Below are 27,932 nucleotides of genomic sequence, written 5' to 3'. Positions count from 1 at the left end.
GTTTGAAACATTGACAGTCCAGCTGTTACCTTCATCAGCCTGCTTGGGTTCCTTTCTAATCCGTGGTTATTTGTACAATAGAAAACAGTACTTTTCAGAGTTCCAGAGTTTTCGAGGAGAAAGTAGTTTTGGAGGATACTAAGTAAATGCTTGGATCTTGCTGGTTTTCTTTTGATGTCAATCAGAATGAAGATATTTCATGTGGTTTATAAGCAATGGGAGATTGAATGTGACAGATCAGTTTTGAAATGTCTATTTTCCCTACAATAGACCAAGTAGTGAAGGCAGCAAATGAGATGCATGATTTTGAATTAATCTAACTTAATTTCTCTCATTCTTAGGCTAGACACATACATGTAGTTATCCTTCATGTTTTGGTTTTACTGAATCAGAGTTATGAAACAGAATTTGATTGTAATAAAGTACTGCATTTCAATCATAACATTTAAAATGCCTATAGACGAATAAGAGATGTACTGGGATTCTTAAACTCTTAAAATCCTCCCACTCACTCAATTTGACTGAATTTCTCAAAACGTTTGGTCCATACCCTTCTCACATGGCTAAAATCAATAGCCTTTGTTGTGCCAAGCTCCCAAAACAAGCTTAAGGGTGATTTGCTCAGGAAGATTAGCTTCTTTTATCTGAGTTAGCAAAAGTGCCTGTCAGCACTCAGCCCTTCTCAATAGCACCCTTTAGGAGCTTTCAACGTTCCTTGTGAAGGAAAGCTAATTATAAGGAAGGGCCTTTTGTTTCAACTCCATTTTTAATCCCGGAATGCTGGACAGCTGAGACAAGCCATGCTGTCTGTAGATGTGATGGGAAAGAAGGCGAGAGTATTTTGCAACCGCATTAGGCTTTCTCAGAGCAGTCCATGGATCGACCGCGAGCCGGTGCCCAGTGGAGTCAGGCTTAATCCAGTTATTCATATCTATATTCTCTCCTACCCCACCCATGACTGTTTAAGACCAATGTGTACTTACGATAGGCTTAGTCGTTTGGGATGTTATGTTAGCTGGATCTGTCGTTTGCAGGTCAGGTTTCACTTCCTATCCTTCATATTCCAGCCTCCTCGTAAGCATCTCCGGACTCTCAGGGGACATTAAGCAGACACTGCGTAAATTGGTTCACTGCGAGTATCTTGCATGGCAGGGGGGAGATACAGTCTTCATGATCCAAGATAACGGAAAGGAAATGCTTCCTGATGTGCCTCCACGTTCCTATGAAACAAGGTCACTAGTGGAGAGGGAACCTGTGATTGAATATCAGCAGGCCTTATGCTATAGACTAAATACGATCTTATATCCTACACATGGCCACTTTTAAGATGACGACACAGAGTGAGATGTTTGACACCGCAAATATTCAGAGTCCACGTTTAAGTCTTCTTAGAGAGGCCAAGAACAATCTTTTCAGCCAGGGAGAATCCTGAGCTTTTGCGGGTCACCGTGTAAACAAGTGTTACGCTAAGGGAAAGACCCAAAGGGACTGAGTTACCATCTACTTTAATTTGTAAAAATATTACCCCTGAAATATCCTGCATCTGTCAGAATTACCCCAGTACTGAATAGTGTGCTTAATAAGTCTGTGATTAACCATGGAGCCAAGGCGAGCAAAAACAATGAGGTAATACATTATATATAGCCCTGTCATCTTTGACTTTGCACTACATGCATGGCATTCTGTACAATACATTCTCTATCGAATAGTGCATATGACCACTGACTGGTCACTTGTGGTCATTGTGGCATTTATGTAGACTCAAAATGCTGTTTTCATTTCAACAGCTCTTTTTAATTGTGTCTTTGGCTCTTTTTCAAATTAATTGGTCAAACAGATTCGGGATTTGGTATCTGGTATGCTAGGGGAAATTAAGACATAGACTGGCTCTAGCTTGGTTGATGTTTGTCCACACCCCCCCATGTTCACCCCCAGAGTGTCACCCAGAGCGTCTTAGCTGGAAACCCCATGGGGGTGTAGCAAGAGACAGCAACCTTTCACACTATCACTTCTCCTTTTTCTTACCACCAAGGCAGGAGATGATGGCTCCCCCATACTACACACGCTGTGAAGGGTTGGGTTGCAGGTCGATGTCAAGATGACTCCTTCCCTCAGACCTTAAAGAGTTGCTTCTAGCTCTAGGGTATGGGGGGGGGGGGAATTGCTCTCACTTGTGCTCTGCTGACCGTGGTGACATTCACTCGAATCACCTGGTCTTAGCGCCCATCTTCATTCAACCAGCTCTCTTGTCTATCTGTCTGCCAGACAGACTGCTAGGCTGTCACGGGGCCTAGCCCTTAAAGGGAGAACTGGATTAACAGGTTTAGTACTGCAAATAGAATTACACGCTTCGTTTGTTTGTGTGTTTTATCTATTATTAGTTATAATCACTGTAACAACTACAGGCCTGTTTGGGATTTTTTTTTGCAAGCTTCAGCAAAAAAGTAAAAAGTACATTTGTTTGTCAATAATGTACTGACAATCAAGGCTATGAGGATGTACATTTGGTGGACTGATTTATTTTAAGTGGTGGGAGATAAAGCACTTATCATCTATTTAACCCGCTGAACTTTAGGTAAACCTTCTGGATAGAAGCTGTGAAAGTGAATATGCCACTGTTGTTTTTACTTCGACCTTCTACATTTAATGTCTGATATAAGGGTCTTCAGAAATATCACTTAGATGTAATTTCCACCATACCAGGATTAATTTTCCTCTCTTCCCTTTGAATATTGTGCTGCCATTTCCTGCAATGTTCTCCATGTCACTCCTTACCCAGCACTACAGACTCCTAAGGGAGAGGATCTAGCTGCTGGCAAGGTCTCCCTGAACTATGCTGCCATCTGCCCCGACACCTGACACCATTGCCCACACTTCCATCCAAACGGTGTTCTCCATAAAGACATGTTGGTTCCTATTAATGACTGTTTAAAATGACGACCATGCTGGAACTTCTTGACATTGTTTTTATTTCTAAATTCAAAATGATCATGAAGTACATTACTTGCATTCCTTCTTTTCTAGGCTGAAAATAATCTTGGTTGACATACTCTTAAATATTTCACAAAGCAAAACTATGAATGTAGACCGTTGGAGTACACTCCGTCTCTCCTGTGGTTTGGCTCAGCCTTTGCTCCGACCCCCTCCCCATGCACTGCAATGTGAATGCATTGCAAATTAAATTCGACAAATGGCTGCTGTGTGCATTTTTTTCAAACATAAATATAATTGGGTTCAGGGCTGTTAGAATGGATGTCCTGGCTCAAATGTTCATAGATCTAAAAATAAATCTATTTGAACATCCAAAGCATTTGATTTAAGAAGAGTACATTCTTCAATGTCCCAAGTCAGTTTAGCAATTTCAGTAAATACGGATAAGTATCACTTCAAAATTACACCCTTTGGTATTTGAACACTCCTTTGATCAAATGAAAAGGATAGGCAGATCCTTTGTGAGGAAGCTCTAAATTGTTGCTCGCTTTTGAACCTGACATAAATCTAACCACAACGAGAAGTGCTTCAACGTTGAAACACGGCTTATAACAAACATGATTCTATTAGGCCTATAATTTACCAGAGGGTAAAGGGTGTTTTCAGGATGTCAGCAAAACCTGTAGGTAGAAGTGTGAAGGATTTTCCCTGTTGTTAAACATTGATTTGACAGTGCTTCCTCTGTTTCCACCTGGGGAATCCCAGAAGGACCAATCAGACAGTTAATGAAAATAGGACAATGCAAAATAATCTGCATCTCTCTAATAATGCCAGGAATCTGTTTGTGTGCATGTGTACACATTTGAATGGGTTTAGTTTCCCACGATCAGCTGAAGAATCGGGCACTCTGCAAAGTTCATAGTCTGCATATGTCCTCTTTATAACCCAATGGAGTGCAGTGCTGTGATTGACGTTGTTTGGATAAGCATTTCGACGTCAAATAATGAAAAAGTCCCAGCCCCTTTACTCTGATTGGTCTTCTGGTCTGCAGCGCGTTTCCTACGAATACTTTGAGAACCGGGCACACAGTTGTCCTTTTTTATAATCCAATGGAGTGCAGTAGGCTACCGAAATTGAGCTAATGTGATTAACAAAGGCATTCACAATTAAATGAAACTAAATGTAATAGCCTAAGGAAAATAGGGAAATTCAGTTTTGTTATTTAGAAGCAAATTTACTTTTTTACATTTAGCAGACACTCTTATCAGCTCTTACAGTAAGTACAGGGACATTCTCCCTGGGACAAGTAGGGTGAAGTGCCTTGCCCAAGGACACAACATCATTTGGCATGACGTTATGATCGAACTGGCAACCTTCTGATTAATAGCCGATTCCCTAACCGCTCAGCCATCTGACCCCCTCTGACCCCCACAACCGATATTCAGAAAACTTACAATGGGGCTGGCTAGTGAACAGAGCAACAATTGGATATACTTTCAGTATAGATCAGTGAATTTTGTTACATACATTCACGTGTTTACTGGATGTCAAAACTGCCAGCACATTGCAAATGTACAAGCACTGTATGGTGAATTAGGCCTACAATTATGACAGCTGGCTCAACCATTGTGCATGTAATGACTTCTGTTGTGAACTAAACTTTTTGATGTTTGCTGTGGTAAGACAATTTAACAGAGGACCAATAATGTACATTTTTAGCAACCTAACATGAGCCATTTAGCCAGAATAGATTTGGAGGTTGAAAAGGTACTTCAGTACTGTGTGTGTACCACCAACTTTATCGCGGGCATTATGCAGTATTTATAGTTCAAGAAATCTGTATTTGTGTGTTTCACTGACATCTTAATCACCGACTGCATCACGGGCACTGTGCACTAGTGTATGATAAGTTCACCATCAACTCTTTGGCAGGTATAGCAGTATTGGGGTGTTAATGGAGATGAGTCCTAGAGCAAAGCAAACAAGACATTGTTAGAGACTTTTATTTCAAGCATTGTGAATGTTGAAGACGTTAAAGTCGTAGGAGAATTGATGAATGCTCAGCAGTGTGTAGGCTGTCTGCTGGCAAGGACATTTCAAGGCTTGTCTTGACTGGTCATTGACGGGTTATCATATTAGAATGTATTTTTTTGTTATTGGCTATCTGTTGGATCTTGACAGGAGACTGACGTGTTCCTTCAGCTTTCCTTTAGTGTTTTATAGCTTTCATGAATGACTCATATTTAAGATTGAGCAACATTCCTTGGGATCATCCTTAAAATCAACCCTCTTACACTAATGGCAGCTTTGGATGACAATATTTTTTTGATGTTCAGTTCACAAAATATAACCGTTGTTACATTTATTTATTTTATTTTTTCCATCTTATATATTTGCCCCTTGCATCATATTAATATCTAATCGGTGAAACAAAAACGAAGAGCTGTCAGGATCCATCTTATTTTTGTGTCAACGTTCCATACAATTTTATTCTTTCAGATTTTCATAATTTTATGAGTCTTGCCTTTGCTCCCACAGTACAGCCAAGACAGAATTCAAGTGACTCTGTCTTCTCCTCGTGTTAGGATAGTTAAGGGGTGGGGGGTTGGCGACAACATTTAGAAAAACACAATGTCCTTGTTCTGTGATACACATGACAATCATATGCTAATAGGATACACTGGACTGGCATTGTTTTACTCCTTGTTATGCTTATAGGGTAACAGATGGAACCATGGATTTAGACGGGTCAAGGTGGAGCTCTCCAACTGCGCTGTTGTTTAACCTCTCAATCTGACAATACACAAAAGTGGGGGGGATTTGAAGATGGACCTGACCCACTTATTGTCACAGTTGTAATCAAACAAAAGAGATGATGATCATTATTATTGTGTAAAATCCTTTAGATCTGTATACATTCTAGAAAGCTGAGCTCAAACGCAAGTGGTTTACATATCATATCCATACTCAGTGGATGAGATATATTTAATACATTAGGGGTGAAGCGCTTTTGCTTTAAAGCAGATGGAATTACAGGTCACTTTTCACCAATAGACCCTTTTTAAGAAGTCACAAAGTCATCACCCCAATTGCTGTGTCCAGATGCTGACAACCTCCAGGCATTGTTATCCATGGTTAACTGCACTGCTCTAGGGTGATATGTTGTGTCTGGAGCGGATAGGTGACCGGCCTTTAGGAGCAGATTGACCTCACTGGCCCCCCTGGTCTTGAATGGGAGACCATTTTTTATTTTTTTTATTGAGTCCATCCCTACATTCCTTCAATGCGCCGAGGCGAGAGTGACATCTCAATAGGAAGCCCCTGCAGCTCTGCTGGGGCATTCCAAGGCCCCACCCCCTTCTGCTATCTGGCCACTACTGTTGTACATGATTTGGATTGCCAGTTAAGCCAAAAGGGGGGAAATTATGGGTGTGATTATTCTGGTAGGGAACTGTTGATGCAGACTTTATAGGAAGGTTTCAAATTGATGAGTGCAAACATGGGTGACCTGACAACTTTTTACGAATGTCAAAGTTTGTAATTATTTTTTTGGATGATCAGCTGGTGTCATGTAAAAATGAACACCTGTTTGCTACTACAACTCTGTACAAAGCATGTGATTGTTCCAGACTAGAGGTTTTCAACGTGGAAATCTACTGGATGAAATCATATTGAACAGATCATCTTTCAGGTCTGAAAGCTACAACAGATGTGTCTTAAAGTAATTGACTGTACTGTAGAGTTTGTCTGTCCGTGAATGTCTGGGGACAAATATCAAATTCCCTTTTCGTGAAACCACACACATTTCTCAGGCAAGCTCTGTTTATTATCTAACTTTTGTAAACACCATCTGTGTATATTTTTACTCTGAACCTTATACTCGATATATAAGATATATAAGTTTCGATTCTGTTTTGGATCTCATCTCCTGCTAAATGTGTAGTACTGTAGCTACTATTAACCTACAGGAAATACTACTGAACTGTGTGTCTCACTCCAGAAAATAACATCCATATTGTTAATTGATTCTTAATGAATAGGCCATGAAATCTGTTGTTTTTTGCTGTTCAGGGTACATGCTTTGTTGATGACCTCGGATTAGAATTGAACTTAACCTTTCAATCCACATGGCGCCATGAATATTGAGTTTCCGCCACAGCAGTAACAGTTCCAGTGTTGGCGAAAACCTATCGTCATTGTGCTGTTTCCCAATTGGATGGTATCAAGAGAATGTCTGTCCTGTTAGCCATCCTGTTAGCCATCCTATCACAAAGGGGGCCCATTTGGTTGCAGATGACCCCAGTTGTTCAAGGTTAATTGGAATTATGGTTGTTAATCAAGAGTGGAGACTGCATCTAAAAGCTCTTACTAAGCTCAATTAGTCTCGCTTCATAGAGGATTCAAATGGGGAATGGGTAGCAACAGGATAACATGCCCTCTTCTACAGTAATGGTCTTCCTGTAGTAATTTTTACGATGTGTATGTATTTTCACTGCCATGTCAATTATGGATGTTTAACCCTCATAAAACGGCAAAGGTATTGTTCATCTAATCTAAATTAGCTTGATAAATGTGTTTAAACAATGTGCCATGACTAGAATTGGGTCTAGAGTTTGAGATGGATGGACGTGGACGTGTTAGATATAAGGCTTAGATGCTCTCAACATCACCGTTTGTGAATATTCAGTTTAGGATTGTATGTGATTTATGACCTTATGAAAGCTGTGCAAACAAACGTGTTGTGTTTTTCTTTGGCAATGTGATTTTTAGCAGGAAAAAATTACCAAAGCTGATTTTACGTTACCATGCTACTCCACTTAAGTTTGTTTGACTTTTGAGGGCAGTGACTCTAGTGTGTGTGCGCTTGTTCAGAAGCAGGACTTTCAGTTGGCCATGCTAATGCTCTCTGACTCAGCACTCACTGTGCACTTTATGCTGTCTGTAGTAAGCAGGTAACACACAATCTCCCACACTGAACCTCACTAATGTATCAGAAACGGTGCCACTTTTAGCACAAGGAACCAAAATGTGTTGTGGACACTGGACAGCCTGATGGCCATTAAAGTCTACCCTCTTTCAGACACACATGGGTACAAAAACATAGACTCTGAGAAGTATACAGTTTCCAGCTCTGCATGCTCATCCTCCCTCGCTAATGTGGAGTGGAGGAAGGGAATACAGAATTGAAGTAGAAGAGCATGGAGGTGGGGGAGGAAAGGGGGGATAGAGAGATGGAGGTTAGCACAGCTGGAGCAGAACATGGGGGGGGGGGGGGGGGGGTTGGTTGAGGCTTCCCAGACCTGACGCCAGACTTCTTTTGCTGGGACTGCCTAAGGCTTGGAAGACTCTGATGTACCCAATGGGGCATTAAACATGCATTATCTTCACCCACCTCCACCCCTTTCTCTGGGCTTCTATGCAGCTTTCCGTCTTTCGATCCTCTTTCTCTTCCCCTTCTCTCTTTCTACCACTGTCCCATTCACTCACTAGTCAGTTGCGACCAGTTGTGTCTTCTTGTCTTGCTCTTGCAAAGATATTAAACAGTTTGGTCAGAGTGGGAAATGAACAGCTTTAGGACCATAAGAAATCCCTCCAGTGTGTGCAGAAGTTCTCGTGATAGTAGTTGTAAAAGAAAAAAAGACATTGGGGAGATTTCCCAAATCCCGTGACTCACTTCTGTGTCAGCAGTCGGCATCAATGATGACTACCTCTCAGACACAAGCAGGAAAATTATGACGAAAGGGGAAAGAGTCAACGGGTGTTGTACTCACACAGTCCTGTTCACACACACCGGGCCAATGTAAAGAACGGCTAAAGCTATTAGAGGCCGACCAGATGCACTCGGTAAAGTGCTAAAGAGCCATACCATAACACTACTGGTTACAATGAGTTCCAAAACACAAGAGAACTGCATAGTCTGTCATTAGGTGGTAGCCTTCCTCCTTTTCATGGCCAGGCAGCTGTAGTCTGCCGGTTTTTGCAGAGGGTTAGACAGATGCTAATTAAAGCAAGCAGCAGCAATGTCGTTAACATCTTTTGCATACTGTCTCCTGGCTGCATCCCCATAGTCATTAATAGGGTGTGCGTGATTGGCTGTTTTTCAGTAAAGACAAATTAAGCATTTGTCTTCTCTCTCAAAGCATAATTTTCCATGAATATTTCGTTGACGTGAGTGACTTTCCAGAGTAGTCTGTTAAGGGGCTGCATTTGACCTTCTACATTTTTATTTATTTTACAAGACTGAGACTGAATGTATGTTTTTTTTTTTTTAGGACAGAATTTTTTTATTTTATTAGATTACAGAGTTATACATTTTGCTTCCTCCAATTTGTTATGTCAGTATTTTTTGAGGAACTCTGCTGTGTGTTTTTGGGCAAACGTATATCAATTCCCGTGTGTCAATAAACATCACTCAACTTAATTATTTTACACCCACGTCCTGTGTGACTGGTTACTCACCAGTCTGACTGACAAAAAACGGACAGAATCATCACATTTGCAAAGACAGTCATTACAGCATAATATATCTTGTGAAGTCAATCCCTCACAGATTTTTATTGTAGGCATTTATTTGAATTTGAAGAATCTCCCACCAACACCCGAATCCAGCACACACTCGCATACATCCAAAATGAAACTCTTTTCTCAAGTGGGACTGAAGTCTGTTGACTTAAGCTCACTGGTTGTACTGTAAAACAGTGAGGTCAGGTGGTTATAACATCTGCCAGTTAGCTTTGCTGCCCTCCCCTTTTGTGAAACACACACTAACACACATACACCCACACATTTTCCCAACACACATGCACTCAGACAATTTCCCAAACAACACACTTCAGCTTCCAGATATGCTGAAGCAATGCACACAAAGGCTTGAAAGAGCCTTAAATAACAGTATATCTCCTAAAGGTAAAAATCGACAACAGTGCCAAAGTATAAGGCCCTCGCTGTCAATCAAAGGTCTCGTTACAGACACAGTAGTGTTTTTCCCAACAGAACGGTTGCTGTCATTCATGGGCTGTTGCCTAGAGACTGGGAGGATAAGAACAACGTGACACACCATGACCATACAATCTCTCCCTCTCTTACCCCTCCCCCTTCCTCTCAGTCCAAGTTACTTACTTGGTGTTTCACGTAAATATCTTATGCTTAAGAGACGCCTTACCTTACATTATCACAGGCTACAGGGAGTTCATACAATATACAGCAAGTACAATGTGTCTTGAAATCTCTCTAGTGTATTTGCAGAAATGGGTTTATGTGTGCAGAGACATGAACAGCAACCTCAGTCTTGCAGAGGAAATGACTGGCCTTTTCACCTTTTTACCTGAATCAGACTTCAGGCCAAGCTTGACAGGTTCCTAATAATTCAAGGCAGTCATCACACTCACTTGGTAACAGGGCAAATTGATTTTAAATAGCACCCATCTTGCAAAATAGTCTGGACTCTTCAAGGTGTTTACCTCTCTTTGTTTACCAAGGGAGTGAAAGTTTCTTTAAGGACTAGGATGATATAGGCTTTCAAATTGGAACAGAAGAAGTCTTGACCTCGAAGCAGGTTCTCTCTCTTCATCATTCTCTCTTTCAGCCCTTGGGTGTTTCTTTTCTTTTTTTCTTTCTCGGATTTCGTTCTCTCGTTCCCATTCCTTTCTTTCTATCGATCTCAATACATATCTCTAGCTCTCTCTCTTTACCTTTCTCTCTCCCTGAAGCTCTTTTTTTAATCTCTCCCTCTTTTTATTTGTCTCTCTCTCTGTCCCTGCCATCTCAATGCTCTCGCTTACTGGTCTTTACCTCTTTTAACTCCTCCCGCCAGACTGACCAGGGGACAGCTGTCTACCTAGTTTTGAAGCCGGTGACCAACAGCTCTCCACTAGACTGAAACTCTTGCACCCTCTCCCTCTCTCACACATAATCACCGACACACACACACACTATTCTTTCTCTCTTATCTGTGCTATCTCACACACACACACACACACACACACCAAAGAGGATTCTCTGATTAAAAAATAATTGGATGGACATTTTCAATGAGTGTAATTTGTGTAATTAATGTTTTAACCCAGGTCTGATTTGTTGAATACGTACAGACAATATGGTGTTTTTTTTGCACTTCTGATAAGATGCAAACAGCAATTTGTTGTACTGTACTTCTGCTGTTCAATGACAATAAAGTATAATTTAATCTAATGTATTCAGTATAGGCCTGAAATGTTTGCCTCTGGAGAAGGCTTTCCCTAACTTTTTTAAGGCTGAGTCCATTATTGTTGTGACAGTGTGTGTGACACTCCAGGCACTCTGAAATCACTGGCTACTCGCATGCTACTTTTAATATTGCATTGGCTCCCTGACTTGGATATAATCTCTGTTGTGTGAAGCACAACTCAACAAGGCTTCTATTTTTGTGGAATGTGCTCGGCTCAGTGATTCAAGCTGCAAGTATAAACTCTCTACTGTTCAAGGGTTATTCAGTTAAGAACATTCAAATACAGATTAAGGGTTATTTATTTACTTTAAGCTCTATCCTTCTTTGAGAGGGACAATTTGGTTTGTGTGTCCTGGAATGAAGAGAGATGAGCAGGCTTTGTTACTGGCGTTGTTGAGGATTTTCCCTAAATAGTTTGGATTTTGAGCCCAAATTATCTTGGTATCCTTCCAAAGACAACCCCAAAGAAAAGTGAGTCCAAGTAGAAACCAGCTCCAAAATTGGCCAAATGCACACATAGGTGCCACACACATTTTAAACATAGATACAGATACAAACAGCCTTCCCCAATCGCACGTTTGCCAGACAATGACCTCAGCGTATGTCCACATGGTACTTGTTTAAATTATTCCACATTCAGTCTCTAAGAAAAATTAGTCTACCCCTTCATACCTTTCTCCTATTATTTTGCTCCTATCGGTGGGAGGTCAGAAATATGCAACCACAGCATATGGCCTATAGAAGGCTTTCATGAGGTCTCAAAGCGCTCGGTCCCTTTTCTAGCTCTTTTGAAACCTCAAAATCGTTATATGGGGCGAAGTTCCTTTACCCTCCCAGCCCCCCATTAAAAAATGAAAAGGCCCTGCTCAAATCCTGCTGTTTCTCCTCTAAGGACTCTTTCACCGCCTTAGAAATTTTGGGGGGTTGCAAGTAGGACTAAAGGTTATTGTGGCAACACAATCATTTCATTTATCTTTTTTATCTGCGGAACAGATAAGCTGAATGTCAACCTTTTTCTTTACTGGCGCATTATGTCTTTCGAGTAAAGGGTGGGTGAATTTTCATTTGAAGGTGAAGCTGCAATTTACTTTACTATCATTATCTTTCTCTTAACTCGATTTTTGAAATATTTTTATCCTGTATTTTCCAATGAGAAAGAAACTGCCTGCAATTCAGGCCAAATCCTAAAGGATTCCCAAAACTATAGTCGAGTAGTATCTGTTACAATGAAGAACCAAAAGGACGGTACATTTAGATCAGTATCATTAATTTATTATATTACATGAGTAGGGGTGTAATAACATATAATGGTACAATATATCTGTGCGATTCAAAATTTGACAATATATAGAGTTATTTCTACGAAATGACGCCTGTTTTATTCTATTTGTTGAGCACCTGCATCAAGCCTGGTTTATGCATCTGCGGATCTGCATTATTAATGTCATGTGGGCAGCATTTATACAGTAGTTGTGCGGCCTTGTTGTGTAATTGTTTTGCGACTAGACAGTGCTATTGCACACATTGTTCGCTTGTAGCGCAGGAAAACATCACGGAAGAAGTTACCTTGGCTTTGTAAATAAAGCATCTTCCCCAATATCCAATATAGCTAGGTAGCTATCCAGGGGCGTTGCTAGACCCTTTTTTACTGGGGCACAAGCCCCAGTATAACTCTGCTGTTCCCCAGTAATATCTAAAATTTGAGTTTTAACAATTTTCTTTATTGGCCAGTGCATTCATTTAGATAATCCCGGAAAAAAGAAATGCAGTATCCCAATCAATGCTTGTAAAATCAAAGCAGTTGAACCGAAAACACAAACTGATGCATGCCCGGCCCGCAGAATTCCATGTCCGCGCGCTCCTCTGTGCTTGCTATAATAGCCACTAAGAAAACATTCAAAAACTAAAGATGTTTCTAAATAATTGGCCTACCGATCATTTTATTTAGACTTAAACATAATAACAACAATATTACATGAAGCTCAAAAAAGAGAGCCAAATAAGAGAACCAAACCTAGCCTAGGGCGCCAAATGTGCTAATCTGCGAAAAGACAACCGCGGTAAAGTTAGTTTGAAGTTCAATATTCAACAGATATTTGGACAGCCATTGTCTCGTCTTGCAGAATTTACTACATATCAAACTTCTGAAGAAGTAGGCTAAGAAGATAGGCTGATCATTTGTTTTTGGTTCATACTGTCTTTCATGACGGCTCGGGCCAGGTAGGTAAGGGGGGTATCTGAGATTAAAGTTGTAATTTGTGAGAAAAAAGTCAGAATTATACTTTTAAGTAGGACTCAGCAATAAGGAAACAGGCTACTCCTGATTTTAACCCAGAATCACCAGACTGTAAAAAGCATTCGGACTTTGAAAAGACATTGCAGTGATTTGGGCCTATTCAGAATAAAACATCATAGGCTCTACTTATTTGGATGAGGTGATAGCTTTTGTGCATCAGGAACTACAATGCAATGGACAGATGCAAATGTAGCCGGTGTGAATCGGTGAAACTCACTCCTCAGGTATGTAATGGGCCACCCACGTCAACGAATAGCTAGCTTTTCTTTGGCGTAGCTGGTAGTGGTGGCGTTTGGGAAGTCAGAGATGGCGTGTTTGACCCTCGGTGAAGGGTGGACACGGTCCGGAAAAGTCTGATGGAACTCGCAAGACCATGTCAGTGAAATGTTATATACAGCTAGCAAACTAACGCTAGCTTCGCTAACGACATTGGCTAATTCAACTTTGGTAGCTCTTTGTAGGTTCGTTTTAAATATAATTTTATATGGTCGTGTGGACAATAAGACATGGACGAGGGCTCTCTTCACAACTTCTATTTTCCCACTGCTCTTTTTGACATCGCCATTTCAAACAGCCCTCACTGACTTCACATAATGCTTATGTCAGCATCATGCCTACGACAGCTCCCGAGGGACAAAACACCCTTGTCCGTTGAACATAGAAAGGTCTGCTACAGTAGGCTATCCTCAGGATTTGCAAGATAGCTAAACTTATACTAAATAAAATCTAAAATAATGTTGTAGACATAACAATGGATTTCGCCACTAAATGACTGACTTGGCTTTATTTCTGGACATACTATCCACAACCGAAGTGTGTTACACATTGCTGTAAAATCGCCTATACTCGTGCATTACTTGGTATTGTAGCAACCCGAGCCTGTTTAAGGAGAGCCTGTCCACTCCCTATTAAGCCCCATTGTACCGAATTTGGTTGCAGTTCCACCAGAGTTCCACTGGGGGTGATCGCGAGCGAGTGCATGCTGTATGGGAGTCTATGGAGCTAAACGGCTAAATTTGTATCTTTCGCCTGTAGGGCTGTCCCCACTTGGTCGACTAGTCGATTTTCTGGTCAATATGCTCTTGGTCGACTAAGATTGTTTTAGTCGAGCTGCCATATGGCAGTGTGAGATCTGATTCCCGCTTGTGTAATCATTGCTGAATTAACTAAATGTTCAACAGAAATTGTAGATTATATTATTTAAGACAAATAAACCTAAAAATATATGGTTAAAAGAAAAGGTGTTACTGTTTTCCCTTTCATTAATTTGCGCTTTGTTTTGTTTTGGTATTTTGCACACGGCACGAGCACAATTGGCTGCAGAACTACAAACTCTGCCATAGCCTACTTTGTCGGTGTTATTAGTAAAAATGGCAAAGACATCTGTGGTATGGCGGCATTTCATTAAAGTACATTTACAAAGTACCGGGTGACTCGAAAAACGTTGAATGCAAACTCTGCCAGCAACGGTTTCTTCTTCCTAGTTCGACGTTGAAAATGATGTAGCCTACCACCTGAAAAAACTTATGTTGGTCTAGCCCTACTTCACTCATGCTAACGCGCTGGGTTGAAAAAGGAATATGCCTATTATAAGAATCACATCCAAAAAGAATGACATTATCTTCTCCGGCCAAGACAAAATATTTTTCTGTTGCAACGTTCCCCACTCAGCTTCTACGTAAGTTCGCATGCTGCAAGTTTTCAGGCAGTGATAAGCGCGCTCTGATGATTTGCATGTTAAACAAACAATATTTTTAATTTGTAGTACATTGTAAGAGATACTAAATACCATTGGCATTCGGTTACAACAGGACTGGTGATACAAGTTTTATTATTAGTAGGCTTTTAGCGGCTGAATCTGCAATGTCCAGCATTTTTTTAAATTTTTTAAGCGTTTCAAAGTTCGATTAGTCGATTTTCAGACGTTTTAGTCGAGTTTTGGTCGACCAAAGAAAATCTTAGTCAGGGACAGCCCTATTCGCCTGATTGTCGTCGAGAAATCTCAGGTTTGATTGTAGTTTTTGCATGTTCAAAATGGATTATAGGTCGAAAGTTGAATGAACGAGTACTTATATCCTTTCAATTTCTTACAGGATGAGTTGTTGTTGCCCATAACACGCTAGCATTCTTCTAATTAATGCTGATTGGATAGTGAAGGACTGACTACGACCAGATATTCCCGCTTGATGGCATCCGAAGCAGAATCAGAATGTCAGAGCATTATCAACATTAGCAACAACATTAGCAAGCCAAAACCTTTTCTAGCATGTGTATTGACAGGGAGAACCTGTCAGCTGTGTTGTCAATGCCTCAAGAGAAAAAAGGAAGTGACCAGAGCTTGCCGTAAAGCAGTATCTCTGGTCGTACGATGTGCATGACGTCATTGACATTTTAAAAGGCTTTTTAGAACAGAAAGGCGACTTCTAAAAATGTAACACCCAGCAGTGTGTATTATTTTTTTGGCCTCCCCTTTCGAATTTAGAATTCAAATTACTAGACAAAAATGATATACTGAGAAAAATTGATTTTGAGGGGTATAGCTCCATAAACCTAGCCTGGTCCTAACCAGACTCTCGTACATTTCATTTGTACAGAGAGTCTGGGCTCGCTCCATTGACAAGCGTTGACTTCCTTGTAGGTGGGTACTCTGTTGAAGTTTAAAACTATTGGATCTGCCCAGAGCCACTCTGCGATAGCTGCTGTAGCTGGAAAATCAAACTGTTTCCGAACCCCGTGGGGAGGAGGGCCACAAAAAAATGGCCACCAACAGAACTCTGCAAAACTTGTTCTTGCTCCGGCTTTAGCTGTTGGATATTCGGCAGCGTTGCCACAACGGACCGAATGGCTTCGCTCACATCTCTCTCCGCCGCCATTACGGAACTACAACACAAACTAGCGCACAACATCATTTTCATTTACATAGTCATTTAGCAGACGCTCTTATCCAGAGTGATTTACAGTAAGTACAGGGACATCCCCCCGAGGCAAGTAGGGTGAAGTGCCTTGCCCAAGGACACAACGTAATTTGGCATGGGGGGAATCGATCCGGCAACCTTCTGATTACTAGCCCGACTCCCTCACCGCTCAGCCATCTGACATCAACAGCATTGTTCTCAGCCACTCCCTCTGTTCGCTGATTGGCCGGTTGAAAATCAACCTGAAAAATCAGACGTACGTACCTAATGGCCAGACCCAGTACAGAAGCAAAATCAAAATTGAGCGGAAGTACGTAGGAGGGCAGAGCCAGGCTACCATAGACCTCCATTCATTCTGCACTCGCTCGTTAGTGCCCTCACATAGAACTAGAGTGGAACTGCAACCAGTTCAGAACCCGGAAGTTTCCAGAGAATGGCAGTTTTCCCCATAGGAATTATAAAGAGTAGACACCGCATGACCGCGACTGCCTACTGGCGCTGACGAGCCGTGGGGCCGCCATCTTGGAACAGGCAACCGCTCCACTCAGTGTAATCTGTTTGGCTGGGAAAATGAGCTGTCAGCGCATTTAATTAATCATACCGAACTGAATACCAAACTGATTTTCACACGGTTTGCTTTGCTGCAAAGGTCATACATGTAGCTATGATACAGGACATGGTTATTCTTTTCACAAAATGCAACCAATAGTATGGCAATGTTAAATTTTACGTGTGAAAAGTAATCCCCAGAGCCCTGTTTGCGATTGTCTGCCGATTTGAGCAGGAATATGCTGCACAGTGCTGGCATCTTGTTTATTCTGATGCTACGCAACTAGGAATTTGTCTCTACTCTTTATTATGTCTATGGCTCTCCCCATATTAGACATTCTCTGGTAGCGACAATGCTCTTGGTACCCAGAATGCCTCGTGGCAACTTAACTCTTAGAATCTCTGACTTTTTTATTTCCGATTGCAAAATTACTATTTTCTTTCTCTCACATTTGTGACTTTATAAACTCTGAGAATCTCCAACTTTTTTCTTTCAAATGTACAACTTTAATCTCGGAATATTACCCCCCTTCTCCTTTTCATTGCACTTTTTTAAGTTTGTTACATTATTTCAGCAATCAGTTATAGGCATAATATAGGCTATTCAAAGATTGGGGCTCAAAGATGGCCAAATTCAAATATTGGATTTTATAAATGTATTGTAAGTTATATTGTGCTTTGTTGGTATAATGTCTGCTGGAATGTAAAACATATAATTACATATTTTTCGTGAAATAGTAATTTTAAAAGAAATATTTTATTTGAAAAGCATGACAAAAAGTTAAATGAAATATCCAAATGGAGGCATGCAAACCCAACTCGTGGCAACGCATGCAACTTAATTTGTTGTTGCTTGGATGGCAGCTGTGTTGACTATTAGTGCCTCAGGTTATTTGGGGATGTTTGTTTGCATCAAAAGATTTATGACCAAACTGTGGGTGTATATTTGTGTGCTGTTGTGTTTGGGTGTGTGTGGGGCCTGCTTAGAGGCCAACGGTGTTCACCTTTTTAACTGCACCTCCCCACCTCTTCTCTCCTAGAGTAGGGCTTCATCCTAACCCATATAGGCTACTTTAACTTTTAGTATTGCAGCTACACTTAACCTAGGGCTTACTGCTTTGTATATTTAGCCTTTTAAAGCATATAGGTCTGCTATTATAGCATTGTCTACTGTTGACATCTACTTCACGGCGCAAAGGATTATGGGGCAGAAAAGCATTTAACGGGACAGAATAAATATTAGTCCAACACTGTAGTAACGCTAACCCCTCCCCCCAAAAAAGCTAAAGTCAAACCTGTTCCTTCACTTCGAATATGATTTTTGTCTTTTTTCTAATTAGTAATTTTTTTTCTTCAAAGTTGACTGGCATCACAATTCCAGTAATTTTTATACCATATCCTTTTTATTGAATTTCTCTTTATTGAACAGAAATGGCGAGCTGCAGCGACTGTGGCCAGTTGCCTCGTGTCTTTCTATTTCCAGCTTGGAAGGTGCATGCTGTCTTGTCTCTCATTGTGTTTCTGTATTCTGCTGGTGAAAGGGTGTTGGTTGAGGGTTGGTGCAGTGGCAGAATACATGTGGGGTTATGGTAATGAGATGGCAGAGGGAAAACTGAAGCCGGGGGGGTTGGGAAAGGTGTGTGGGGGGGGGGGGGGGGGCGTAGGCCTTGCTTGAATGAGTATGGGAAACGGGGGAGAGAAAAATGGAGGGTGGGAGGGTGGGTAGCGAAATCCCTCCTCACAGTGGGGTGTGAGGACCTCGCTAACTCTCCGTTTGCTCAACCTCCCCGTCCCCACCCCCCACCACCACCATCTAGACAACCAGATGGTGGATATTTAGGGATGCGGTGCTTGCTTTACTTTGTGTAGGCTAGGTGTTGAGGTTGTCAACCGTTAGCTCATAAGGGGAGGGGCAGCCTCCATTCAAGCAGAAGGCAGTGAGAGCTTTTGGAGCCTCACCAGCTACCTGCTGCTCTGGATTCATGGGGATTTCAATAGCTGCCTCACTCTCGCTCTTGCTCGCTCCCCAGGTCTTTCTCCCCTGTTTTTCTTTTACAAGAGCATTGTAGCATGAATGATACTTGCCTTTTCTCTGTCTCTGTCCCTTCTATCACTCTCTTTTAAAATCGCCAGACATTTCAACAAGCTGCTGTCCTCAAATAGGTCTCGGGGAAATCCCGGTGGTAAACCGCGTAGGAGGCTCGCTAACGTGAAAGGACTGTTTCTCCGTCTCCCTCTCTCTTTTCCCACTAGCTCAAATGCACTCCTTTTCTCTCTTTTACATCTCTCTTACCATCTCCCCATGCTCTCAAATGCTGTCAACACCTGTTTTAATAGTGTGTCTTGTCTCTCTCGCTCCGTCCCTTCCTCTCCATTTTCTGTCATTGTCACAGGTCACAGCAATGCCCTATTGGTTCAAATCAATAGAAAAATTACTTTGGACATCATGGCCTTATTTCTGTTTGAGTTACATCTATCCATGTGATTGGTCTACATGTGCGCCCTTGGATTCACATGTGAGTGTTGCTGTGCCAAACATTGACGTCAAGCAGATCCTGAACAAACACAGTACACAGGGACAACATCAAGAGCTGTGGCAGAGTGAAAACAGGCACCCCCCCTCCCACACATACACTATTCTTTCTCTCTTATCTGTCCTATCTTTACTGAAAGATGTGTCCAGAGGCCTGTGTATGTACGTAATGTTTGTATTTTGTGAGTATCTCACTATTTGGTAAACACACTGTATGAGCATACCTAATCTTTCTGCTGCCCACCCCTCCCCCCACACATTTTTTTTACAGAGTGGTTAAAAGCGATCTGAGTTTTTATCTAGAACACCTGTCCTTTCCAAACAATCCCTCACTTATCTTTCAGTCTTTAACTCCAGGGCTAACTGAAGACTCACCTGTCTGCTATAAACACAAAAATGCTTGTGCATACAAGGATATACACAAGCTGTTTTTCCACAACCCTCCCAAAAAATCCAAGCCAAACAAACATAAAACACTGAACAATGTTTGGTATGAATACAAAGTTCCTGTGTGGAGCTCTCTAGAAATGTCCTGAGAAGGCTTTGTTTTGCTCAGAGCTGTATTACATGAGGCTTGTACGTTTAAGTTTCCAATGACATGCTGTAGGGAAGGCATGCTGGGAGATAAAGACTTAATATATAGTAGGTACTGTGAGTGGGAGTCAGGAGGAGTCAGGTGGCTGAGTGGTTAGGGAATCGGGCTAGTAATCAGAAGGTCGCTGGTTCGATTCCTGGCCGTGCCAAATGACGTTGTGTCCTTGTGCAAGGCACTTCACCATACTTGTCTCGGGGGGAATGTCCCTGTACTTACTCTAAGTCGCTCTGGATAAGAACGTCTGCTAAATGACGAAATGTAAATGTACTGTAGTAACACTACAATCTGCAGAAGACAGTTGGGTCTGTGCCACTGCATCCAGACAGTAGCTATATTTAGCACAGCAGGGTCCTAAGGTTTGTAGAACAATGCAGTGCATTTAACCTTCCTACTAGACCCATAGATATGTTAGGTATTGCAAAAGTGGGGTTGTCAAAATGTAAATAACTAAACATTAGCACATTTAAATGCTCCAAAATTCCACATGGCTTTTTGTAAAAATAAAATAAATAAAAAAGAGATATATGGGTTGACTTTTCTAGCATGAGTGGCCAGAGTCTTTGCTTGTTTTCCAGCACTGGATTGTCCCAATAAATGATATGAACCTGTTTAATCTGTTTAAGGATTAGCTAATGTAAACAACCCTTATCTTCCAAATTGCAGCTTGCCTCAACCTTAGCTGTGAACTGTTATGTTGCCAGGGGTTGACCCAGGGTGAGAAAGAGTTCTCGTGGTGTCTTGGCTTTGATTTATTCCAACAGCTGATACTGGTCGGCGCCGCCCAGTCAGCAAAGGGTAGCTCTTCCTCGCTTTCATTGCAACTCCCCCAGGCTTGTATACTGGCAACACTAACGTCATCACTTTAGGTTGCCAAAGATGCGGGGGAGAACTGACGCGGCAGACAAGCAAGACAAAAACAGAAGGCCATTAGAAGCCACACTACCTGTACTTGCACAAGACACTGAAGATGGGTGGTTAGTGGGACACACAGTGTGTGTCTGGAGGCCAGTGGGGCAGCTGGTTTGTTCAGTAAAACAACAACCTAGCAGCACAGATGTTAAAATCAAAATAGCTATATAAGCCCCCTAAACAAACACACACAAACACTCTGTGGACACCACCCCATAAGGGTCTTCACAGGGGGTGTGGCGTCTTTCATCTACTCCCCAGACTGAGACACCTGAGTGTTTACTTTAAACACCTTGGTTTCACATTTCCTGGGCTTTTGTTTATTTTATTGCCTCTGTAGATGCCTCTGTAGATGTCCTCCTTAGGTCCACCTATCCTAAACAAAAGCTCAACTATAGATTGTTTCCTCGTCTACATATACACCCCCCAGACCAAACCTCTCTCTTTTGCCTTCCACAAGGCAGTTGTCAGCTTCATGTAAACGCTCACTGATTTTGCCCCCAGTCCCTGAAATCGGAATCAAATGTATGCGTAGTGCTTGAGGGGGAGAACTCTGGCGTTGGAATGTGTATGTGAACCGATCCCCGCTGTCGGACTCAGAGAGCCTGCTCTGCTTGGAATAAATCCTGGTGGAGAACCCCCACCCCCCCACCCCGGCAAAGAAAGCATTATGTGCCACAACTGGGGAAGGGGGGGGTCAGGCGGGCGTCTGGGAGGCAGGAATGTGAAGGGGTGGGAGGCTTAAACTCAGGCACCTAACAAGGCAAAAAAATCACACACAGAGTTGAAGACGGGTGGAGCCCACGCTGGCTTAGTCCTTTCTTAATGATGTGTCGATGCCAGTGTTGGTTGGCCATGAACAGTGAGCAACCCATGTAGGGAGTTGTAGCAGGGCCCAAGTGTTGGGCCACAATTTTGTAACCCTGTGTTCCCTCCGCCTCCCCAACCTTGATTGGATACAGGCCCAGTTTGCAATGAGAGCCATGTGAGCTCATTGATTTTGGGCCTTAAAGGCATATTGCGGTCAATGCCTTGGCTAGATTTTTTATGACTGCCTGAGGTGTGGCCGTAAAGGACCAGTTAGGAAAAAGGCATGATCTCTTTATTTATTTATTTACTTTATATTTTTATGCTCATGAAATGTTGTTGTTGTTGTTGTAGAAATGCGCCATTTGCCGCCATGCAAATTACAAGTGTAGCCAACTTGAAAGTGTTTAGCAAAAAGGCACTGCCCCTTTAACACATCTGTAAAACTATTCTCACAATCTACCGTGAGACAGTACTGACATGCTTGTAAAACAAGTAGCTAGAGTGAGTTTTCTTGAAGTGTGTTAATAATGTAAAAAAAATATTATTACTTGAATCATCTACAAATGTCATGATTTTGCATCTTGAATATCTATTTTGTATGTAGATTACAACTGTATCAGGTCAAGAGATGTGTCATGTTTCAGTGTAAGTACACACTGGCAACCACACACTAAACTCTGTTTATTAATCAAGAGCAATCATTCTCCTTTTGATCACTACCCTCAAAGAGGTAGTCTCAGAAATCAAGAAATGATGCAGTGGGGCGGGCCACACAAATATTCCTTATCATTTCATCACATCACAGTTAAAGAAACAATAACAAAATAATTTTAAGAATAGACTTCTGAAGGGCACTCTTCAGAATAGAGAATCTCCCACTTTCAATGGAAACATATCTTTGTTCCCCATATCATATTTACATTTGGTAATTTAGCAGACTCTCTTATCCAGAGCGACTTACAGTAAGTACAGGGACATTCTCCCCGAGGCAAGTAGGGTAAAGTGCCTTACCCAAGGAGCCAACTTCATTGGGCAAGGCCGGGAATCAAACCATCAACCTTCAGATTAATAGCCCGACACCCTAACCGCTCAGCCATCTGACCCCCATATTGTGGGTATATATTTGGACATGTGCTTCTGATTTGAGGTCTTGCATCACTCATGTTGTTGCCAAGCCTGTCCATGGACTGTGTGCTCAGGTGTGTAGGATGCAGTTTTTTTTTTAAAGACTTTAGGGATGCTCTTTTATTGCAAGTAGAGAAATGAATGTCCCAGGTTGCTGCTTCTTAGGATAAACTATTGTGAAGACTGTATCAAGAATCCTTAGTACACTTAGCACGTGTCATTTTAAACCCTCCTTCTTTACAGAGATGAAGGGTACACACGCGGAGAGACAACTGTCTCTGTGGATTTGGGACTGGGCAGCATTAGCTGTGGCTGCTCATTGACCTCCTTTCCTGGTATTGTTCTCATCATTATCATAACTTGAAATGGATTCTGTTGTAATCTCCTCCCAATTCAGCTCAGAAATACTGCCATGAGCAGTCTGGAGTAATTGTGTCTGAAATCCTCCCAAAATTATGACTGTTGGACTCCAATCTGTATCTAAATAGAACACAGGGAGAGATTAAATATATTACGCACATATTACATGATCTGAAATATCTTGATTAATGTTGGTGTTGGACTAGACAACCCCAGTCTGAATGTAGGTTATTTTCAGCCTCTGGCTGAAATCATAGATCTGATCAAAGTTGGTCCTACAATTACAGCCCCACCAGATGTAATGGTAATCAATGAGAAAGTGTAACAAAAACTGGTAATGACATAGTCGGGGACTAATATATTTTCTGTGAGGCAGTAGTGGGGGAACTTTAATTTCATTTGGGTACAGGGGTTAATCCATAAGGATCCATCCCTCCTCTTTTGTTATAAACTCTGCCAGGGTTTCAGTGCCAGCTTTGCACTGAATTCTGGGGTTTTAGAAGAGTTTGTGTGTCAACTGGATATATGGGAGGACCTTATGACCCTGTTGTTTTAAGATATTAGTGGTTTTCCAGTCCAGTTCAATTCACAGGGCCACATATAGAGTAGATTGGAGGGTTTGTTTCCCGTTGCATTTAGCTTCACTGTATATCACTTTGCGGATCAGATAACAAAGAATAGAACTACTGTATGTGTTCTGGGGAAGGATATTCTAATAATGTTCTATATTTACTATATCTGCTATTTAATATGCTGTGTTAGACCTGGTTACTAATGGAAGTCTTAGAACCAAAGACATCCCTTTTGGTTAGGCTGGAAGCTCTCACATGCATGACAGGTGGGATGGGGTGGGGGTGGCGACAGGGGTGCAGGAAATGTCGTCTATCCATATTCATCTTGAACTTTCATGATCTGTTTGCTCTCAAATGGTCAGACATCAAGGCCATGCATTTAATGAATGCTCCCTCATCCTTCCTTTCCCCTTCCGCATTTTATTAGTGGCCTTTAATAATAAATGGAGGCATCATTGGTGCAGATGGCATCGTTTGCCCTGTCTCAGGCACCACACTGTGCCGTTTCCAATTTTAGGATAGGTGTCTTCTGTAGTTATTGCAAATTGGTTTTTACACCTCCTGTGAGTTAATAATGCTCCATGCTTGTTTTAACCCCGGGTACAACAAAACCTTCCACACATCAAAGGATGCACAATATTCTCTCTGGATTTTCTGGATTAATGTAGATGGTTTAAAGTTCAAATATATTGCATGAATATATTGTATGCACTCCAGTTACTTTTCCAATGATGGTGGTGTTGTAGTATTATCACTATTTTACTTTTTATTTAACGTGCCTAAATACATCTCAAAGATTCCAGCAAACCCATAAAAACAAACATGTCGCTTTGACATGTATTGATGCAAGCATATCGTATCAATTAATCTGGGTTTGGGTTGGATCTTGTGCCTTACTTGAAAGATGGATTTTTGGATTATGAAATTAACTATTGTGTTCGTCTAATTTCAGATTGTGATACAAATCAGACACCAATGTGGCTGTTAAAGACTGAAAAGGACACCTGTAAGGATTAATATTCTCTGTTTTTTCTCAGAAGAAGGACTCCTCTAATGGATTATGGACCTGGTGAAGTCAACTACATATTAGTTATTAGCCAACTAAGAAAGAAGAGGTGCAACTGCTGTGAAACTCTATCATATGGCTTGTATTAAAGAGCTAAATTGGATTGAGGGGCGCCTGTGCTCAGGATATGAACGCGCCTAACTTCAGGACAGGAGACTTGACAAACCTTTCTGGAGTAGTCGAAGATTCCCAGGGCTCTAATTATTTAATGCAGTTGGACAACCCATTCAATAAGAAGCTCCAGGCCTTAAAGGGGAATATGGGACCTCCAATCCCCCATGGGCAGGCAGCACCAGCCAGACCCAAGATGGGTGTCCGGGCAAGAGTGTCAGACTGGCCCCAGCGGAAGGATGGCTGGGAAGCCTGCCCTCCACCGAGGTATGACAGCCTAGTGCCATCCGACCAAAACATGGACGCCATCCCCGGAAAGAGTCAAGAGTTGCTTAGCAGCACGGACTTTGAAGAGACCAAGTACCCGCTCTGCGACCTCTTGAACCATTCACCTATGAAAGGCTTCGCTAGGGTGAAGAGGAGCAACAGCGAAGTCACCATAAGTGACATCGGAGCTGAGGATATTGATCATACCACCATCAACCCCAATACGGGGGCTACCTTGCGCCGTGAGTATGGGAGCACTTCCTCCCTAGACCGGCAGGGTCTGTCTGGTGAAGGTTTCTCAGCCACATTGAGGGGTTACCACGCAGAAGTTGCTGACCATCCCAGTGCGCCTCCTCCACAAAGCTTCCCGGAACTTTTGCGTTTCAACACTGCCCTGTCCCCAAGTCTTCAGACTGCTGCCCAGATTGCGCGAGGAGACATTGTCTGCATACCGGGCTACGACTACGTTGACAGTTCCCTCCTCTACAGTCGAGAGAGGGAGCGCTCATTCATCCAGCGGATGAAGTCCGAAAAGGTGGAAACCTCAATCTTCCGGAGACTGAAGACTATGAAAAGCGAGGGAGACTACCTAGACCAGGAGGATGTCGGGAGGTTCGGCAGGCCCCTTAGTTACCAGAAGTGTTTTGCCCACTATGATGTCCAGAGTGTCCTGTTCAACATTAGCGAAGCTGCTGCTAACCGTGCTGATCTTGGCCGGAGGAAGAACACCACCACAGGGGCTTCAGCAGCCTCCCAATGTCAGGCCTCTGGGACAGGGGACACCGTCATGCCCATACCCATCTGTGAATCGCCGGTGGGGAGCTGCGAAGACCTTGGACACAAAGCAAGCATGGAAGCAGATGAGGGGGACGGGAAAGGCAATCATTTGGTTCTCAGCTGCCCCTATTTTCGTAATGAGACTGGGGGTGAGGGGGAAAGGAGGTTGGCTTTGCCCAAGGCCAATAGCGCCACCTATGGGAGTGTAGGAGAGGCTTATTCGCTTGAATCAACGCTAAGTACCCGCTGCACCAATGCAGGTGTGTCAGTGCTAGAGATGCCAAGGGAGAGCCAAGCCTTTCCTCGAGACATGATGAAGCGCTACACCATTGAGCATGTTGATCAAGGAGCATACTACTACCACAAGTACTTTTACAATAAAGGTAGGAGCCCATCTAAATGTTGAAGAAGTATTCTGCCATAATCGGTAACTCAAGAGTTTTACCCTTTTAAATTATTTAAAATCCATAGTATGAAAAAGGGATGGTCAATTACCATATGAACCATGTCTGAGGTAATTGCTTTTCCTGAAGTTTTGCACGCTTGAACAAAAATAATATATATGTATATATATATATATTAATAAAACAGAAGAAGTTCGCCTTGACAGGGGAAGCATGTATGTCATCCTAAGTATGAACGATCACCTGAGGCATTGGTGTATCTTGGTTTTGTGTCCTGTTCAGTATGATGATGAGGTTTTGGTTTCAGTTCCCTCCGTATGTGTCCACAGCCCACACAGCTTTACAGTTCCTTCCATTGCTGTTCTTTGATCCCCTCCACACTGTAGCCTCAGCCTAGGGTTAGAAGTTGTGTCTGCAATTTGTTGCGCAGAAATGGGATCAAGCTAAACATAATTAGGACATTTGGTTAAACAGAATGATGTTAAAAGGGATTAGCAATGGGAAATATTCTTCAGCCTGCTGTAATGAAGAAAAATGTTTGGGGTTGTAAAATTAATTTATGGAATTTTGGGATTGTTAACACATGTCGCATGTCACAATGTTTAGTTGCTGAGTTTATGCAAACTTAAGTGCCCTTGATGAAAACCATTCCTTCCACTGGTGTTTCAGTCAAGGAGGGCTTGATAAAAAAAAAAAAAAAAATCTTTTTATGCAATTGTTATTTGATTGTTTTCGGATGCATAAGCAGTGGATTATTTAAAAAAATCAAAAGAATGTTTTATATTTATATAACCACATGAATGTACATCAATATCCAGGTAGTACATGCTTATTAATGAATGATGCTGACTTTCACTCTCAGATCACCAGAACTACTTTGGCACAGATGAGACTTTGGGTCCAGTGGCGGTCAGCGTCCGTAGGGAAAAACTGGAGGAAGCAAAAGATGGCACACAGTACAACTACCGTGTCACCTTCAGGACTAGTGAGGTAAACTGACCTGCATTGAGGGGGTGTGTTTAAGAGACTGTTTGGTATAATGTATGTTTAGCTGATATTGTGGAAAAATAGGCTGTTCATACCCAGGCTCACACATTCTTGGTCTGGTATATTAGATCTCGTGCTGAAAATGTTCTTTATGTTGCCATTTTTTGGGGGAACAAAGTTAGTACAAATTCTAAATAATACAATGGAACAGGGATTTGGCCATGTCCCTATTGCATTGTCTACATTCTGTTTAATCATCTAAAGTGCTGAGACTTGTAGATTTGATTGTAACATTTAACTTTAATAAGGGTGTTAATGGAAGACTTATGGGTTGCAGACAATTTGCTCTTGCATGGGTTACATTTTAGTTCCTAAAACTTTGTCCGTCTCTAGGTGTAAGCTAAGTAATACATTTTATTAAGCAGAAAAAAATTAAACAATACATACAGTTTCTACAATGCTCAACTCATAACTGATGAACTCAGACTAGCACCTCAGAGGAGGATCTTTTGGTTGACC

The 27,932-nt window shown here is 41.9% G+C and overlaps 1 protein-coding gene across 5 annotated transcripts in view; it reads left to right on the top strand.

Moving 5' to 3' along the window:
• Positions 1-27,932, top strand: part of sipa1l2 (signal-induced proliferation-associated 1 like 2) — a 60,518-nt gene that overhangs the window by 796 nt on the left and 31,790 nt on the right. For 3 of the 5 annotated variants that reach the window (XM_047043698.1, XM_047043699.1, XM_047043696.1), the window contains exons 2-3: positions 24,754-26,405; positions 27,289-27,416. In XM_047043698.1, coding sequence (XP_046899654.1) covers positions 24,995-26,405; positions 27,289-27,416 — 1,539 coding nt within the window. In that variant the 5' untranslated portion in view covers positions 24,754-24,994. The remainder of the gene's footprint in view (positions 1-24,753; positions 26,406-27,288; positions 27,417-27,932) is intronic. The other 2 variants (XM_047043697.1, XM_047043700.1) reach the window with 2 other exon arrangements.

Source organism: Hypomesus transpacificus, chromosome 21 (genome assembly GCF_021917145.1).
Source record: "Hypomesus transpacificus isolate Combined female chromosome 21, fHypTra1, whole genome shotgun sequence".
Lineage (NCBI taxonomy): Eukaryota > Metazoa > Chordata > Actinopteri > Osmeriformes > Osmeridae > Hypomesus > Hypomesus transpacificus.
Note: the sequence above shows the minus strand (reverse complement) of the source record. Positions and strands in the feature narration are given on the sequence as shown.